Here is a 19,356-nt window from a genome sequence, read left to right on the forward strand (position 1 = left end):
TAAATACAATTTTACACCTGTACAAATGGGACATTCCGAAGAGCAAATGAGTGAGCTTGTGCTAGGCTAGTGCGAACGCTGGACAATTATTAGCAGAAAAGTGCTTTCCACATCACAGTGAGTATCAGTGTATTTCCAGCAGCCGCGGAAGAGAAAAGTACAAGAACAACGAGAAAATAATAATAACGACAGTCAATTCAAAATCACGAATAAAAAGTAAAGTCAAGCGTACCGGCGTGTTCGCGGCGCGCGCTCGCCTCCTCCTCCTCCTCCTGCAGCTCCATCGCAGCGTTTACTCACTGTGGTACTGAGTGACTGTACAGTCTGTGGACACGTCGTCTTCGGCTCCTCCAATGTGCACCTACCGCGTTTCCTTTTATAAGCAATTATAAGATGAAATATTAGTCTATTAGTGCGAGCTGCGTTTCTCACTTTGCTAGTCCGAAGGTACACGAAACGACGGCAGTGCGCCGTGAAAACGAGCACTTCTCTTTTCTGAGGTAAATCCTGGAGGCTCTTCTTTCTTTCTTTCAGTCAGTCAATGTTTTCGCCTCAGCCCTAACTGCTCCTACATTCGTCGGCGATACTCACTGCGATATACGTTATATTATTTATTTTATATATATCTAAAACTGCATCAGATTCAACGTTGTGCATTAGTGTAGGAGTCAGTATTTGAACGTGTAAAAGTAAGTGGTCTCAACTCAAGTTGAAGCGCGAAAATGCGGAAGGAAACTGCGCTCAGAACACTTTCAGTTTTCATCGCTCCGTTTACAGAAACGAGTGAAAAAGGGCAGTTGAGAGGTACCGGGGAGGGCACAATAACGCCACAAATTCTTGCAACAAACTCTGTCTGTTACCATACTGTCACTGTAGTACAATTAGCCGACTACCGCCATCGGCCTGGAGGCTCTAGCCTAGGACGGGTCACCTAGTACCTACTTACCTTAAACTTTGTTCCGCATAGGTCATAGCCTGTTTTATGTCCGAATGGCTTCAAGACAACTGAAATGGTGATAAATACTGCACAATACACAACAACATGTCTCCTGATGTTGTATCGCCAACTTGAGAAGCCTTTGGAAGATAGTTTTACAGATACCACAGTATATAGCCCTTTACTGTGAGCATTGTCCCAGGGTGGTTTTGTCCTTGGGGGTTTTGTCTGGACCCCTTTACTGTACCCAGCAGGAGACTCCGGCGTGACACCAACCCCAGTGAATTCATGCTGGAAGGCTGCGAAGGACATACAGCTCTGTTTTCAGCACAGCTTCTCTCCTTTAATAAACCCAAAATCAAGAAAAATAACTCTCAAGAGAGTTAGTTTCAGCCTTTACTGTGAAGATATGACATTCAGAGATTGTGCTCAAGTTCAAGGTTTATTGTCATAAGTGCAAGTACCATGTACAAAGTACTGTGAAATTCTTGCTTGAGTGCTTCTCCACACACTACAGAGAGCACAATAGATAGAACTACACACATAAAGACTATAAATAATGCCAATAACACACACACACATTTTCTGAACCGCTTGTCCCATACGGGGTCGCGGGGAACCGGAGCCTACCCGGTAACACAGGGCGTAAGGCCAGAAGGGGAGGGGACACACCCAGGACGGGACGCCAGTCCGTCACAAGGCACCCCAAGCGGGACTCGAACCCCAGACCCACCGGAGAGCAGGACTGTGGTCCAACCCACTGCGCCACCGCACTCCCCATAGAACTACACACATAAAGACTATAAATAATGCCAATAACACACACACACATTTTCTGAACCGCTTGTCCCATACGGGGTCGCGGGGAACCGGAGCCTACCCGGCAACATAGGGCGTAAGGCCGGAGGGGGAGGGGACACACCCAGGACGGGACGCCGGTCCGCCACAAGGCACCCCAAGCGGGACTCGAACCCCAGACCCACCAGAGAGCAGGACCTGGTCCAACCCACTGCGCCACTGCGCCCCCCATGCCAATAACAATAAATAGCCAAAATAATTACAAGTGACAATGAAAGTGATGTGCTCGGAGGGATCAGTGCAAATTGTAGTTGCAAAAGGTAGCACATTAGGGAGTATTGAACACTCTTACAGCAATAGGGTAAAAGCTGTTCCTGTACCTAGCAGTGGGGGTTCGAATAGACCTGAGCCACTTTCCAGACAGCAGAAAAGAGAAAAGTGCCCATGCAGGGTGACTGTGATCCTCCATGATTCGCTTTGTCTTTCTGAGGCTGCGTGTGGTGTAGGTGTCCTCAACTGCTGGTAGCTGTGTTCCGATGATTTCCTGGACCACCCTCTGTAGGGCTTTCTTGTCCTGTATGGAGCAGCTGCCACCCCAGGATGTAATATACCCTGTGAGGACGGACTCCACAGCACACCTGTAGAAACTGGTGAGGACTGTAGTGGACATCCGGGCTTTCTTCAGACGCCTGAGGAAGTGGAGAAATTGATGGGCCTTTTTGATGGTTGATGCTGTGTGCTCAGTCCATTTGAGTTTTCCAGTGAGGGTGACCCCTAGGAATCTGAAACTGTTGACCCTCTCTACAATGTCCCCTCCTACATAGATGGCTGCACGAACCGTCTCCTGAAGTCAATCACCAGCTCCTTAGTTTTACTGACATTGAGAGACAGGTTGTTGTCCTGGCACCACTCTGCCAGGAGCCTCACCTCTTCTCTGTAAGCCGTCTCATCATTTTTGGTGATCAGACCCACAATGGTGGCATCGTCAGCAAACCATATGATAGTTTTGGAGCTGTGCCTGGCCACACAGTCATGAGTGAACAAGGAATACAGCACCGGGCTCAGGACGCTTCCCTGTGGAGTGCCAGTGTTGAGGGTCAGTAGGGAGGAGGTATTTCTACCAATGCACATGCTGGGGCCTGTTGGTGAGAAAATCCAGGACCCAACTGCACAATGTGGCACTCAGTACCAGACTCAGTACTTAAGATTCACGTGTCTGCACCCAGATCTCTCCTGTTGATGTAATGCACTTTTTGTATTGTTCTATGAGATGTACGTTGCTTTGGAGAAGTGTCTGCTAAATGAATAAATGTAAATGTAGAGCCAATCACTATGTATATTGTGAAAGTATACAAAAATTAAGCACCAGTAATGAAAAGGGCAGGTTCAAACATCCCAAATAATAAGATTGATACAAAGTTCAGAAGCTGAATTCAACTATGTAAAAAAAAGATTTGCCCCTGTCAGAAAATAACAATGAGAAATGATCATCCCAGTGCAAAGAACAATAATGGTATTTAAAAACATGTTTAAATGATAAACATTTGACTAAAGAAGGTACTAAAGACTCTGTAACAATAAGGGATCAAGACGATGATGTGGAGTGCTTGAGAGGTTTTATTCGTGGTCGGGGTCAGGGGTGCGTGCAGGCTTGTGCTCTCTGACGTCTCGGCGTCCTCTCCGGCGTCAGTTTCTCACGTGCTCTCTCCCTCTCACTGGTCCGACCGAGGGAAGAAATAGAGGTTTTGATTAGATTTGGGTGCTGTTGTTCCATCCCAGGCTCTGCCCCCCCCTCAACCCGCCCCGGCGTGTTACAGACTCATCTAAAGCCATCTCTCCAAAGTTTGGACAGCATCTCTGTGTGCCGTGAGAAAGATATTCCTCTCACTGTGTATGTATTCACTTCTCGCTCAGTTCCAACCCCCCAGCAAAGCTATGTGAACCAAAGCTGTGTGAACCAAAGGCCTTTCAGGGAGGATTCACTCAGTGCTCCTGAGTGGAGAAACTCCACACTATAATGATAACTGCAAGAGACTTGGCATCAACAATAAACAGCAAGGGATGCAGAGCTCAGAAGATGTGTACAAGACCAGTGCTTAGAAGAGCTGCAGTGGAACATCTGGAGAAGGTCCTAAAATGTGCTGATGTTTACGCAAGAACAATGAGTTGAACTGTTTGGACAATGGGTATTGTCACACGAAGACAAAGCTGAAAAACACAGATGCATTTGGCCTGGGATGCTGGGGGACACTTCGAAGGACACCGCAGAAAGGAAAGCTAGGAAAACACACAAATGGATGTTGGACCAAATGAGGCCAGAACTTTTCACTGGAAGCACAAATGATGACACGTGCAACAGAGGTACCAGACAGGTACCGATAGAATTCTCCTCCCTGTCACTGTGTGAACTTTAAATGCTCTTTGTCTATCTGACTACCTGCCTATTCAAGCTGTGATGGGCAAATAAATAAGTGAAAGTAAAATCTTTGATTGGTCTCCTCTGCCTACCTTCTGGACACCAGATCAGTGGAAGCGGAAAAGAGGTCACTGACCGGACTTCTCTCCAAGTATCACTGCCACTAGAGGGCCCTTCCGCTCCAAAACTCTCTGTTCAGGGCGTTAGTCAGCACATATGAGGAAGTACTGCGTCACGTAGCTCCATTGATCGCTTAGCTGGTGATTGATGAGGGGGGGTGAGCCAAAGATGATCGTGTGACAATCAGGAGAAGTCAGCTCGGTCAAAAGCTGTCATCAGTGGCCTTTGAACACACTCACTTTGTCGCTAACAGAATCCACTTAAAATTCCACTAGTTTTTATTGCTCAGTATCTTGACGGAGGAGCAATGATGGTTGCGGCACCTCGATTAGCACTACAACAGCAGGCTGCCATTATACCCTCGCTAAATTACATAGTGCCACCCTTTACCTGCATCATTCCATCCAATGCAGCTTCAGATCTCATCTGATCAGCTCCACCTTTCACCTGAACTCTTCCAGAACCTTGAACAAGACATGTCCATGGCCTCTTCGCATGCTTGGCAGGGACCTCTCACCCCAGCAGGGTCTTGACCCAAGCTGCTTTGCGGGTGGCACATCTGCACGTTTCCCTTTTCAGAACTGAAACTCTGAACTTTGTTCCGTTTACCCTTATGAGATTGGACTGTTTGAACATCTAGTCCCTGGATGGAGGTTCTGAGTAGCCACCACTTCAGTTTATTTGAAAATGCACAGTCAGTGACCACGGTGAAAGACACCAAATCTCATATTTCAGGTAGAGTTTAGCGTTTTGCATATATAAGTCAGTTAAAGCAGCAGAAACAGTGGTATATGCCCATAGATAACGGGTAAAAATGTGGTGGAGACAGTAAACAGAGTGCTGTGTCACTGCCCCTGACCGCTGTCACCTCCTCGACAATGATTGACTGACTGCTGACATCATACTATTTGGTTCACTGTCTGGCTGAAGGGATCAGAGACCGTGTTGAGGAGAGAGTGTGTGAGCTGCGTGTGTGTCGTCATGGCCTTCTACTGCGCAGCCCTTCTCCTCTGCACCCTGCTCTCTGCAGGTAAGCGGACACCTGGTTCTAAACCCATGGTCAGTCTCTGTGCGTGTATATGTGTGTGTATATGTGTGTGTGTGTGTGTGTGTGTGTGTGTGTGTGTGTGTGTGAGAGAGACCTCTAACTTCACAACAAGTCACTGTTTCATCTGTCCATAATGGTACCTGTTTTTAACCATTAAAGTCTTATTCGCCCTACCTTTACGTGAATGGAAACGTGGAAAAGTGCGTTTCTGGAGCAGATAGTGTACAATTAATTAACCTGTATGCTACAGTTTTTTTTTTTTTTTAACATGCACATTGTCACCCATCGGGATCATTTTCCTGAATCCAGCTGCAGTCAAAGCTCTTTCTCTTTGGCCTCCTCTTTTCTTTCTCTTTCAAAACTCACTGTGTGTGACGTGAAGCTCCCGAGAGCCCATCGAGTTTGGTTTTCTGAGACACCTGGAACACAAAAGCTCTGCAGGTTCAGGGCCCAGTGTGTCCACTGAGCACTGTACCGAGTCGCTGTGATGGTTACTGGCAGGACAGAACTGGGGTCCCAAGGGACACAAACTCCCGCTGCTTCGGTCTCTCTCGCCCAGAACAAACACTGCCGATGCTTCAGGGGATATGAAGGTCTCAGTTCCGTGGTGAACCACAGGGTCGTGAAATCCAAACTCACGTGTGCGTAATTTTATCTTTATACAGTAGCAGATATGCCATAACTTGGTATTGTTCAAGTGTCCTAGTCAAGAGGGATGTGATGTGTTAAATGGTTCAAAGGGTCAATGCCAGTGGTCGAAATTCACCTCACAGCAGACATTTGCATGGGTTCCATGACAGGGGAGGGTACAGAGTTTATTTACCTTCACCTTCTTCTGCGGATTTCTTTGGGTTGCAAGCGTGGAGTAAGCATGCAAATTCCACACACCCTGGATCAGACTTGAACTTAGGCCCCACATCGTGGCTCAGGCACTATGAGGCACCAGTGCTTCTCACTGCACCACTTAAATGACTCTCAGGAGTGAGAAGGGGGGGGGAGAGATCAACATTCAAGCAGACAGGAGGGGGGCCTTCTAGACACATCCTTTCTTCAAGGTTAAAATTGGTGTTTCACTAAAACGCAACAAGTTCCTTTGGCCAAATTTCTCTGCTTCAAGGACATCATTGGCCACCAGAAGGTCCAGTTTAGGGTGAGCTCTGATACTCCGCTTGGCCTGTGATCACATCATTGTGTAGAGTGCGCAGTGAGGAACACGTCCACAACCCTCGTTGTCCCCAGGTGCACAGCAGGCCCCGGTGGTGACCATCGAGCCCCGCAGCGCCTCAGTTCGACAGGGTGAGACTGTCAGCTTCCGCTGCCGGGTCCAAGGAGGGGTGCAACCTGTGCAGCTGGAGTGGAAGAGAACCAACAACCAGCCCTTGTCAGGTGAGCCTCAGGAACCTGGATGGTCAACCACCTGCTCGTCCTCATGTCTCAAGCTGTGAAAAGAGCACTGTCAATAGTAGATCGATTCAACGCAAAGCCCATTTCTGAAACATGTTAATATTTGTGGGAAATTCCTCTGACTGGAGATAAGCGCACAGCAGGGGTGTCAGCTGCGTAATATGAGAACTGAAATTCACGAAACACCGCTCTTTCCTTGGGGCATTTCAGTTACTGTGGGCAGCGCTTACACCCGACTGCCATCCGAGTTCCGAGTCTGTTTTCCTGAGCTTTTCTACAAGGTGTGAGGAAGTGCCTCCGGGGTTTCAACATTTCTCCTCTTACAGACAACGTGAAAATCGGACCAGATGGTTCCGTCATCACCTTCACCAGCACTCGGCCTGGCAACCAGGGCACCTACCGCTGTCTGGCCACCAGCGCGCAGGGTAGAGCCCAGAGCGTAGCGACGCTGAACGTGAGGCGTAAGTACAGACACACGCTGTCGATACGCAGGGCTGTCTGGTTAGCTGAATGGACCACGGTCCAGTTCACTCCCTCCCTCTGCTCTGTTAGTTCTGTCTGGTTCGAATGAATCGCACCGATACCCTGTCGCTCCACGGGACTCAGTCACTTTCTCTTGGTTGGGCAAGAGGCCTTGCTGACATGCAGGCTCTCCGAAGGGGTCAGTTAGTTCAGTCTGGTTTGCTTGATGGACTGCGATCATTCATCCGTGCTGATATCCAGCGCTCGCTTAGTTCTTCCACATTTCTTCAGTGGGCCATTGTGATGTCCAGACTCTACGGTGACACTTGTTGGCACTGGGGTCATTGCTGCTTCTTCCTGATGCAGCACCCTAATAGTATGGATCTGCTGGTCTCCCCAGAGCCCCCCAAAGTCCGGGTGACCCCTAGCGGTCCAGTGCAAGTGCAGGCGGGTGAACAGGTCAGTGTGGAGTGTCACGTAACGGGAAGGCCCCGCCCATCTGCCAGCTGGCTCCGTGTGGACCGCAATCGCGAGACAGTGCTGAGCACGACAACATCTACAGATGCCGCCACTGTGATGCAGGTAGTTGAGAACATCTTGAGTTCACCAATCAGCTGAGCCTAGGATGTCCACAAGGAACACTGAAGTACCTTTACACCTCCCCTACTGCTTAGGTGGTCTCGGCACGATCAGAAGATGCCGGTGTCTACATATGCAGGGCCCAGAACAGTGAAGGAACCTCAGAGTCGAAGGTGGAGCTGAGAGTAGAGGGTGGAGTCCAGGGGGCCACACTTCCAGAAGCCTCCGTTTCCCCGGCCGAGACGGTGGCGGTAGAGGGGCAAACTGTGACCCTCCACTGTGAAGTCAGCGGTAACACATTCCGTTCTCACAAAAACACACATGCTCCAGTTCCCCATACACACCCAACAGACATATAATAGCGTCCCACGGCACCTCAGCTATGTCACCACACCATGAGGTTCCAGCAGCACCATTCCATGACACTGTGGATGTGGTTTCACATCATGCAGAACAGTCCTAAAGGTTCAGTCGAGAAACACTGGATCGTTTTCAGAAACTCTATGAGTTACCAGTTTCTCCATCGTCCCTCCAGGGTTCCCCACTCCAACCATATCCTGGTCCAAGCTGCGCGCCCCCCTGCCCTGGCTGCACAAGATCCAAGGAGGAAGCCTGACTTTGCAGAATGTGGGTCGCCAGGACTCGGGCCAGTACATCTGCAACGCCACCAACGATGTGGGCTTCATCGAAGCAACAGCCCAGGTGGAGGTGGAAAGTGAGTGATATTCTAAAGCTAAGACAGTGAGTATTCGGAACTTCAGGAGCTCGTGCCACGTTAGAAGACACGTCTAGTGATAGTGAAGCGCTCAAGGCGAGGTAGTGGCAATCAGCCTGATCATGTGATTCTGTGGAACCACAGTAGTTCCGGTCAGTACAGTGGTCAGTAGTCATGGACTAAGGAAGCAGCACTAACTCTGGAGCTGCCTCAAGTCCCTTTGCAGCCTCTTCCCAAGCTTAGAGGTAACTGTCTTCCTTTACCCTGGTACAGCACGTCCCTACACAACGTGCCTACCTGAGCAGCTGCGTGTGCGGGCAGGGGAGTCCATTCGTCTGCAGTGCCTGGTCCATGGGACCCCACCCGTGCATCTGCAGTGGTCCAAGGTGGGAGGCACCATCCCAAGAAGGGCAGAGACTCATGACAGCATCCTGCTGATCAGCCAGGCTAAGGCGGCCGATGCCGGAACCTACAAGTGTGTGGCCTCCAACAGACATGGCACCAGCGAAGCCGTGGCCAAAGTCACCGTGCGCTGTAAGCCTTCGCTCTCCGCCTCACGTTCATCCGAGCTGGTGACACTTCAGATATTCTCACTTGTTATCTTCGTTAATACCGCAATAATGAGTTACTCTTAGCCATTCAAACAATGAAATACTTGTGCTTTCACTCATGTTCATGCATTTGGTCAGTGAACAAGATGTGACTCTATTAACTGATTTGTTAATTAGTTAAAGGGGTTTAGGTGAAGAGCTAACATGCGCACTATGGAGCGAGACCAGGGCTCGTAAATACGGGGACAGTGAGAGGAGTCCAGAGGTGAAAATTAAACCAAAGTATGGTGCAGTCATCTCCCTCGCTTCCTCTGCAGAGGTTCACCCAAGATGAAGCCCCCCTGAAGACCAAACCTATGCGCCTCTAACCTCTCCAGTGTTGCTCTTAAACCAGAATGGCCCAGTCAGCCTGGACCAGTGGCTCCGAGCTCATGCATCGTGCGACATGCAATGCTTTGCTCGTGAAAACCTCACCAATAGCAACCAAACGAAGACTCAACATCTCTGCTCCTTTCCTTCATTCCCTGCAGATTCTGTTCTTCTCAAATCTGTATGGAGCACCAAATAAAAGAGTTTAACTTGACACAGCAAGGTCTAAACAATTCCCTAATCCCACAGTTCTTGAGAATGAACGCATTGAGACATAAAGAAGTCCTTGTGAATGAAATGTGGCTAATGGGTATTTGCTGATGAGTCATCGCTGATGCTTTGTATTATTTGGATGGAAACTATGAAATCTGTCATTCTTTTTCATTTACATTGAACAGTTGACTGTATTACTGAGTTTCCATCAATCTGCCATATTCATGTTCCACATTCATCCCCTAGTAGGCCCTCAGTAATATTTTTCACAAACAGCTGAGGTGCAGTGGTTTGAACCACATCACATTTTAGCCATTCAAACATCTCACTCTTTTCCGATGCGGCATCCATGGATTTTGTTTTTCTTGACGATAAACTGCACAGCTGCACATTTCACTGAAGGAGTCATGCTCCATACCCACCCCTGGGCTTACAGAGCTAACTGTCCTGTACACTGACTGAAGCGATTCTGAGCCCGTGTCCTTCAGAGATCTCATCTCGAGCACTGTGGCGCGAACACACTAGCGTGAGCGCTCTACGAATCCGCTGAAGTGAACTAGAATGGAGTCCTGGGGTTCTGAGGGGACAAAACATCAAAACAAGTCATTATTTATTCCATATCAAGTGCAAGTTGGATGTTGAACTGATCACCCAGTTTGGCGTATTTGGTGTGAACACTTTGTCACCAAGGCAACACTGTAAACAGGTAACACAAAGAAAGGTGGAAGTGGGAATCAGCTGATTGGTTTACCAACGATCTTGACCTTGTTGCGTCTGGACGTGTACCCGACACGGACGCTTGTTGCTCTAACGTCCAACCTGGACATGAAGTATAATGACCTGACGTGCAGAGTGTGTTTATACAGTAAGTTCACAACGCAAAGTGGGAAGTACAGCACAGAGGTGAAACAGAGACACGAAGTGTATTCTCACAACGGTGAAAAGCGAAACACAGAACTGTGAGTGGCACTTGGACACGGAGGTATGATGAAATACCAGACTGGAATACTGGACCAGGACAAGAGAACAAGTGGCAGGATGGGCACTTGGGACTGGAACATAAACACCTATGGAACAACCAACCATTGTCTACAACTGCTGATCTCAAGTGGGGTTGTGGCGAACCGGAGCCTAACCAGCAACACAGGACACAAGGGGAAGGGACACACCCAGAACAGGACACCAGTCCATCACAAGGCACCCCAAGCAGGACTCAAACCCCTCACCTGCCACACAACAGGCACTGGCCAAACCTGCCGTGCCACCGTAACCCTAACCCTAACGTACACAAAGAAATAACACTAGAGCACCAATTAAGAATCCTCAGTCTCACCTCAATTGTTTGCTCTTCTTATATGTGACTGATTACCAAATTGTGAACAGGTATCTGGACTAGTGGAGCAAAGTGGCGCCCCTCTGGTCACTAGTGGTACTGTGCCTGTGGGTTATGACGGACCTTTGGCTATTGTCCTTTATCGGGGATCCGGTTGTGTTGAACACCTCTTTCCTGGCCGAGGTTCATCGGCTCAAAGTCCACATCTAAATTCATGTGACAGTTCCCTTAGTCATGTTCCAGAAAGCGGGTTTCAGGAAACTTCCAGAAAATCTCTTCCTTTTTTGTCCTATGATTAATATAATCTAAACAATTTCAGCAACACATCTATTTTAAGACGACACAAAACAACATGTAAAGGCAATTTTACACACATCTACTTGCCTCTGTTTACTTACCCATGAAAACCACTCATTTAACTGGTCCTGCGAGACGACAGCAATATTTAGCAGCAGCCCAATCATCAGCCGAGCCCACATCAAGGGGCAGTGTCTGAAAACAGCATCTTTACATTTACTAGCCAGCACTGCTGTAATTTACTCTGACCACTCTGTGGTACCGAAACCTACATATTTGGACTCTTCTGCGCTATTAAGGATGGTGGGGCAGCAGGTGGCGTAGTGGTTGGAGCTGTTGTCTTGCAATTTCAAGGACTGGAGCTGGAATCCCACCTCTTGCTGTAGTACCCTTGAACGAGGTACTTACGCTGAATTGACACAGTAAAAATTGCCCTGCTGTAGAAACGGGTAAATCAGTAGATGAGTGTATAAAGGCCACGTTCCAAGCTGCCTTAGAGGAAGGTGTGAGCTCAGTGAACACAGTAGATGTACTGAGAAGCCCATGAACTCCACAACACCACAGCACATCTTATTCAGTTGCTCCACTTCACAGTCTTTACACACCAAGCAGCAGAAATACAGTGACACCCCCATCACATTGTTGTCTGTGGGTTTCGGGTTCGAAAACCGGGGTCCTGCCAGCAGCAGCCTGCAGATGTCCGGGTTAACTCCCCCGCTACGGTCTACTGAAGGAGGCTGTGCTGCACTTCTAGCTCATCCAGGCCGACATCATAGAGCTCCTGCTGTGCTTCTGCTCGGTGAAGCTCGTCATCGCTGGAGAATGAAGCTTTAGCTCTGAAAAAGTGTCTTAATGCTCTTTTGACTCTTCACCGCGTGTTTCTGCCTAAACCGGCAGCGGCACACACTTGGACACAGGGTTCGACCGTCCACCCACACAGTTCTCAGGATCAGGGAGCAGAAGTGTGTGAGAGGGCAACCTGGGAGGACGGATCTTCTGCCGGACTTCTCTCGGCTCAGTCGCAGCCTCGCCGATGGCCCCCTTTGCTCTTCTGTTCTGTCTGTAAAGCCCACAGATGGCTCTCGGGTGGCGCTGAAGTGGGCAGCACAGCCTGACGGAACTCCTGGAGCAGCCCTACCCCTAACCCTGGAACCACAGCTGACGCGCGGTCTGACGTACCAAACCCAAGGGCTTCTGTCCCATGTGGGACCCACCAAAGGAAAGGCGACACGGCTGCGGTGCTGTGCTGTGAACACAAACAATATGTTTGTTTCCTTCTAGCAGTTCCACGAAAGTTTCTCCAGACACTCTCACACACACACACACACACACACACACACACACACACACACACACACACACACACACACACGGTTCCTGCTCTTCTGTAGAGCCTCTAGAAACACTAAATATAAGTTCAACCTTTGTCTTCTCTCACTCAGAGCCATTGCTGTCGCTCTTGGTCATTGATGTATCTGAACATCTTCTCTCTGTTCCTGCTGCAACTACGTTACATTGTGGTGTAAAGAAGTTCATTGTTTCTATGAAATATGTTGTGTATCTCTTCCACATGACATGGAAATGACATATTTTTATGACATTTATTCATTTAGCAGGCACATTTCTGTAAAGTGATGCACAACTCTGACTCAAGGGAAATGCAGATGAGGAGTTACACAGTACACATAGGTACACGACTGGTGACGTGTGGTCTCTCTTCCAATACCGTCGTCCTTGGTGTCACCAGCTGACACAAAGATGATTGTGACAAATGCAGCGATGAAAATTTTTGGAGCAGTTAGTGGATCAAGAGAGAAGTGGAACCAAAGAGATGGTTTCTGATACTCTTCTTGAATGTCCAGTGGGGTTCAGCAGCTGTGAGGGCCAGAGGGAATTTATTCCACCACATCATGTACACACGGCACAGCACATCTCACTGACAGTAAGGTTACTGTGTATAGTCAGAACTTTCACAAGTCTCTGTTTTAGCCTTAGGTTATTGATCATGAATGGCTGCACAAAAACATGTTGTAGATCATGTCCGCACTCGATGCTTGAGCCGAACCTGCGGCTAGATCCCGGTCCCCGGTCCGTCCGGGACTGCGTGTCAGATATCGCGTGGACTGTGGCTATGAGGAACTCTTACTTGAGGACATACAGTGATGTGTGGAAGCTGTCTTCTGTCCCTCTAGGAAAGCAGTCAGTCTAAACATGTGACACAAAGGTGTGCAACAACTCAAAGTTCTCTGTTTACCCCTGTACTCCATAAGAGAGGAGACACCGCTCTCAGCCTGTGGTTGGGAGCTTCTCCTCTTTTACTGGGCCAGCCTTGAATCGTCTCTGCTCACCGAATCTGGGGAAACCACACACCCACACACCCACACACACACACACACACGCGCACACATGAACAGAGTGCTGAAATAGCTGATAATAGTGTGACATGTTTTCAATAGTTTGTAAGACCTCTGATGGGTCCTGGGGCCAAGTTGTGTATCACGGTTGGATTTTGTGTGGGTGTCCATGGGGGTTCGGAGGAAGGGCTCAGTTACCAGCACCAGAGAAATAATATGATTTATTTCTGGAGTTCATAATACCCCTTCCAAAAGTGTCCTTCTTCTTGAAGTCCTTGGGAAAATCACTTCCATTTATCTTTGTACCCTAGAAAGAGAGGTCAGTGGTCAAAACCATGGGAGTTTTCTAGCAAAAATAACAATGGAAACATTTGCTCCACAATTGTAGAAATGTCTCTCGTGTTTCCTTAATCATTTCCTCCCAGTCATCTTTTAAAAGAAATTGTAGACTGAATTAAATTAGGTCAAATGTGGAGACGGTCCTGGTTGGACCGGATGTAGAGACCCTTGTGGTTGGACCTGGTATAGAGATGGTCTTGATTGGACCAGGTGTAGAGACACTAGTGGTTGGACCAGGTGTAGAGACAGTCCTGGTTGGACCAGGCACAAAAGCAGTCCTGGTTGGACGTAGTGCAGAGACAGATGTGGTTGGATTGGGTATAGGGAAAGTCTTGGTTGGACCAGGTGTAGAGACACTTGTGGTTGGACCGGGTATGGGGATGGTCTTGCTCTTGGTTGTCTCTCCTGTCTGCTCTTCTTACTGGCTTTCAAAATGTCACTTGAAGTGGACGAAGAAAAAACCCCATGGGGGTCTTGGCCTTTGAGTGGGAGGAATGAAGAAGATAAAGGTCAAATGGCAAACATGATGAGTCTATTCATTTTCCCGTCCCTCCCACACAAGTGGCATCTTCCTGTCCCACTTTCGTCCACAGAGACAGTGGGACAGCAGCGCTGAGAGAACCACCAGGCTCCTTCCATTACACCACAGAACAACATTTCTATACATTCCTGCGGTTGTGGGGTCTCGGGCCTTTGTTTTCTGGCTCACGGAGCTCCAGAGTAGACGGTCTGTGACAGCTGGGACACCTCACTGTCCACCACAGACTAAACAGGGACTTTTATGGGCCGCGGTTGGTAACAAACGTGGTTCATACCCCTGCCTGCAGCTTTGTCACACAGTACATTGGAGGAAACTCATCTGGTCCTGAGAGTCGATACTAGGGTCACGGTGCATTAGGACGTGCAGCCCATCAGCCGCAGGAGGACGCCACAGTGGACAGGAGGACGATCCCCCTGAATCACACACATACAGTACTTACCGCACTCGCTGTGTTTCATTCGTCACAAACACAAGCACTTCTATCGGCACTGAGGGATGTCGGGCATATTTCAGCATGACCGTTGCCGCTCCTTCTTCGGATAGAGATGTCCATGAGTGGACAGCTGAAAAGGAACGGAAGACACTCAGTGCTTTTTACATGCGATTATACTGGAATGTCGATTTCACAGAGACATCAGTGGACTCCTGGAAATCATGAGCACATGTGGCAGGTGCCGCTGGTCAGACGTGAAAAACACTGACCTTTTTGACTGACCACACCGACCCTTCGGTCACTTGGTGAAAGTTTGAAACACTAGTGTCCCTGGAGGAAGTACAGCAGAAGCTGTCTCTCAAAGATGTCAATGGAGGAGTTTGGGTCTCTTGCACATGGAGGAACATGACTGACAGTGAAGTGAAGGAACTTAGTTTCGTAGTTCAGTGGAACTCTGATCCTCCCTGTATTTACAGTCTGGGCAGAAAATGATTAAATATCGTTTCAATGACACTTTTCTCCAGGACCCAGACAGCATTATGCTTGGACACGAAGCTACTTACACTGATTTACCTGGGTAGTTTTTACTACATCTGTTCAGAGTATACGCCTTGACCAAGGGCAGCATAGCAGGTGTGGGATTCGAACCCGGCTCCTTTGAGTGTAGGGCAGCAGCTCGAAGCGCTACAGACATTAGAGAGGGTGCTGTGTTCGTGTGAGACAACACAGCTGTGTCCACAGCAGCGCTCTGTCCATAATGTGACTGTCAAGGTTTCATTTTTCTCAAGGAAACGTGTGCAAACCGTAGGTGTGTGTGACACCAGCGAGGTGTACGCTTCCGCCAGGCCTTCCTGCTCCACTCCGCTCACTCACTCACTCGTGCTCGGAGCGCCAGCGGTCGGTCTGCACGCAATTTCCAGGCGCCCAAAAGGAACAGACGGTCATTGTATGAGTCCTAGAAGAGCTTCTCTCTCCCCCATAAGGCCCCACAGCGAGAGGGGGACGAGCGACTGGAAAGTGGGAAAACGCCGCAGGACACACTTTTACTGTCCACACACTCGGCCGTGAGCACAAAGGGTCTGAAGTGTCCCTGCCCGCGTAGTGGGACCGCAAGGGAGCACAGAGACACAGTGTGTGGGGGAGGACAGCATTCGGGACCTTTAATGGTATTGTATGGTACGTGAGCTGACGGCACTGGTACTGTGAGTCCCGCAATGACCCACAGGCCCCCTTCACCTCACGTACTACTGAAAGGTTGTGCTGCCACACGCTATTCTGTCACGGTGCTCTTTACTGCCATCTAAAGGCCCGGTGGAGTCAAAGCAGTGCAAAATCATAAGAAGGCATACTGTAGGTCCAGAAAAGGCCATGAACTGCACAACATTTGCATGCTCAACTCTGAGCCTGTGCCTGTGTTGTGTGACAGCAGTGTGGCACTGGGACTGCAGTCCAACACCGGCACGGTGTACTTGAACCCTAACCCTAACCCTAAACCTGACCCTAAACCTAATCCTAACCCTAATCCTAACTTCTAACCTTAACCCTAACCCTAACCCTAACCCTAACCCATAGACCCCCAACCACACTGCTCTACTCCCATGAGGGTGCAGCGCTGCACTGTGTTGCACGTTGTGCTCTCTGTAGGATTGAGTACTCTGCACACCGGAGGATGTTTACACTGTGAACGAATAAATCAGAATACATCAGAATAAATCAGAGCCCAGGGGCTTGAATTCCCTCGACAGAGAAGTAGTTTTACCGGTCTGGTCTTTCCGCTGTACTGAGTGAAAATGTTAGCAGAGCTACTCGGTAACATTATCTCTTACACTGTAGCTCTGTGTGTGTGTGTGTGTGTGTGTGTGTGTGTGTGTGTGTGTGTGTATTGTGCTCTTATTGTGTTTCGTGGGTTTTGTCTTCGGCGCCTGTTGCAGGAAGCAGTTGAGGTTGTGTTTCTTGCTAAAAATATCCGCTATATAAGCAGAAAGGAAGCACGGCTGGACGACTGAGGCCATCAGGCTCCATGCCGATGCCAGGCTGATGCTCTCAGAAAGGTTACAAAGACCCCCCCCACTGACCCTGGTTCTGTGGGGTTAATGTGGAAGAAGCTGAAGGTGGCCGCAGCAATGAGCAGCGCTTCAACACGACATCTAATCCACGGGCACTTACAGCGTTTCTGTGTGACTCAGATAGGATCAGGAATGTTATCTTTCTCGAACTTCTATTCCGCTGAAGCTCCTCTAAGATTTTTCGAAACACATTGATATGTCAGTGCATACCGTACTTCCCCACGTACGCCACTGGATTCCTCACACACTCTGCAAAGTGAAACGGCTGACGCGGACCTGAGTCCGAGCCGAACGGAGCTGTGTGACAAAGAAGGCGGATGCTGTCCACAGCCGCGGAGATCTTTCTGGAGAAAGAGCAGAAGAGAAAGAACACCAGAAAGAGCTCCAGCGGACACAATAGGTCCCATTGTGAAGGTCACGTCTGTAGCGCAATGATGACACACAGACTCTTGATGGAATGCAGAGCATGGGGAATATCACTGCTCATGCCAAATGGGAAGATCCTACGGCGATCCTACGGTTCAGTGCGGTCGTCTCCGGTCAGCAGCAGTGACCCAGCGAGAAACATCACCCGGCTGAAAATCACAAAGCTCCTGGGAGTCATGGAGGGAAGGAATCTTTCGAGAGGAAACCGTGTCGACGTGTCACTGACCGCTGGCATGACTTCCACAAGGAAGAAGGGTGGAGAAGGACAATCAGCGCCGATGGGGCTGAACCTCTAGGTGCAAGCGGTTCTAGGGGTCCAACACGCCGCAGCCCTTCCTCTGGAAAAGGAGTGCAGTGACGCGGCTTCCTGCGCTACCTGTTTGTTTGAACGGAAGGAAAAAGGGCACCGCAGCCAAAGAACATCACAGAAACGGCCCCGGGTGGGAACCAGGTCGGGGGAACAGGGAGGGGGGCACTGACCCCTCTCTGGTGACATTGAGACTGACTCACTGACCAAGATATTACATGAACACACACACTATTGCTTCCCTGTGTGTGCTTTTTGAAGCACTTACATTATACACCCTGGATACTGTAACAGATGCTGGGGAGGGTTGTGCTCTAAACACACACACACACACACATACACACACACACACATTTTCGGAACCGCTTGTCCCATATGGGGTCGCGGGGAACCGGAGCCTACCCGGTAACACAGGGCATAGGGCCAGAGGGGGAGGGGACACACCCAGGACGGGACGCCAGTGCATCGCAAGGCACCCCAAGCGGGACTTGAACCCCAGACCCACTAGAGAGCAGGACCCGGTCCAACCCACTGCGCCACCGTGCCCCCTTACTCTAAACAAAGAATATTAAAAAAACAAGAAACGAGGCTGCAGTGTGTGGACAGTGCAGTTCCTGCAGGATCAGTGTGTCTCTCTGAGCCAAAAGAGAGTCCAAGACAGCAGTGTGCAGACAGGACCAGGCAGGTCACAGCAAACCATCAAAAATGTTGCTCTGCATTTGCCACAATCCAACCTTTGTGAGCTTTCATTCTAGCGGCGTCAGCTGTGGTGCATTCTGGGAAGTCCTTAACAGGGCTTTTTGCACATGAAGAGCCGAATAAAACCATAAGAAGCTGGTGTATTTCAATGTGTGTGCGGTGGTGCCAGGAGTGGGATGAGAGAAGCGCACAACAGGGTTTGAGCACAGCCGAGATGCGTTCCAGGTGCGTGACCTCGTGTGTATGTGAGTATGAGTGTTGTGCATCAGTGTGAGCTAGTCTGTGTGTGTGCAAACTGAACATGAGTATGTGTGTGCATGTGTGTGTGTGTATACTGTATATCAGCGAGTATGCATGTGTGTGTATTTGTGTGTGAGCAGGTCTGTGTGTATGCTCTATGCAAGCGTGTGCACATCAGAGAGCGTGTGTGTGTGTGTGTTTGTGTTTGTGTTCCTCAGCCCTCATCAGGTATCTCCTGCAGGGCTTTGACTCCGCTCCACACCACACCACAGTCCAGTGACATTCTTCGAAAGTCTGGCTGACACATCTGGATGTAACTGGGCAGTGTTTTGAATAAATGTTCCTTGGCAAAGAGATACAAATGTGTGGAAGTCATCGCTGTGGAACCTGGAGATCTGTGACAACAGAAGGGAAACATCGAGATTCCCTGATGGGTGGGACAGAGTATGTTTTCGCACAGTTTGTACACAGGAGAGCACAGCGTGAGGCTCCAGCGTGTCATCCCTCATCGAAATGGTCCTCGTTTAGAGACGGGACTCAGTAAGACACAACCCAGAAGGACGCAATACGTCTGAGGCTCAGAGCAGAAGAGCAGTGGCTCACAGTCCCGTTGGAGTCACACGTCTGAGGCTCGGAGTAGGACAAGCGCACTCGCCATCCCTGACGTGACAGGAGCTGGTCCAGCTTCGTGGAACTGATGATGGAGCGT

General features: G+C 49.3%; 1 protein-coding gene and 1 long non-coding RNA gene across 4 annotated transcripts; one reads left to right on the forward strand and one right to left on the reverse strand.

Annotated features, from left to right (window-relative positions):
* The first annotated feature begins 5,193 nt into the window (after window positions 1–5,193).
* On the forward strand, window positions 5,194–9,618 carry sid4 (secreted immunoglobulin domain 4). Its single transcript, XM_018727958.2, has 8 exons — window positions 5,194–5,301; window positions 6,559–6,705; window positions 7,050–7,184; window positions 7,586–7,767; window positions 7,860–8,055; window positions 8,300–8,479; window positions 8,753–9,013; window positions 9,348–9,618. Coding segments are annotated over exons 1-8 (1,152 nt in total). The 5' UTR covers window positions 5,194–5,252; the 3' UTR covers window positions 9,350–9,618.
* Window positions 9,619–13,689: 4,071 nt separating this feature from the next.
* On the reverse strand, window positions 13,690–18,061 carry LOC108919743 (uncharacterized). Of its 3 annotated transcripts, none has more exons than XR_001964953.2 (4): window positions 17,628–18,061; window positions 17,186–17,319; window positions 14,916–15,039; window positions 13,690–14,414 (listed from the first exon to the last, which is right to left on the reverse strand). It is a non-coding gene; the product is annotated as an uncharacterized LOC108919743 (long non-coding RNA). The 3 variants fall into 3 exon arrangements; XR_001964954.2 differs by lacking the exon at window positions 17,628–18,061 and having other exon boundaries at window positions 13,690–13,903; window positions 14,116–14,414; window positions 17,186–17,486; XR_001964952.2 differs by lacking the exon at window positions 17,628–18,061 and having other exon boundaries at window positions 17,186–17,486.
* Window positions 18,062–19,356: the final 1,295 nt, after the last annotated feature.

This window comes from Scleropages formosus, chromosome 1 (assembly GCF_900964775.1).
Source record: "Scleropages formosus chromosome 1, fSclFor1.1, whole genome shotgun sequence".
In the NCBI taxonomy this organism is placed as follows: Eukaryota; Metazoa; Chordata; class Actinopteri; order Osteoglossiformes; family Osteoglossidae; genus Scleropages; species Scleropages formosus.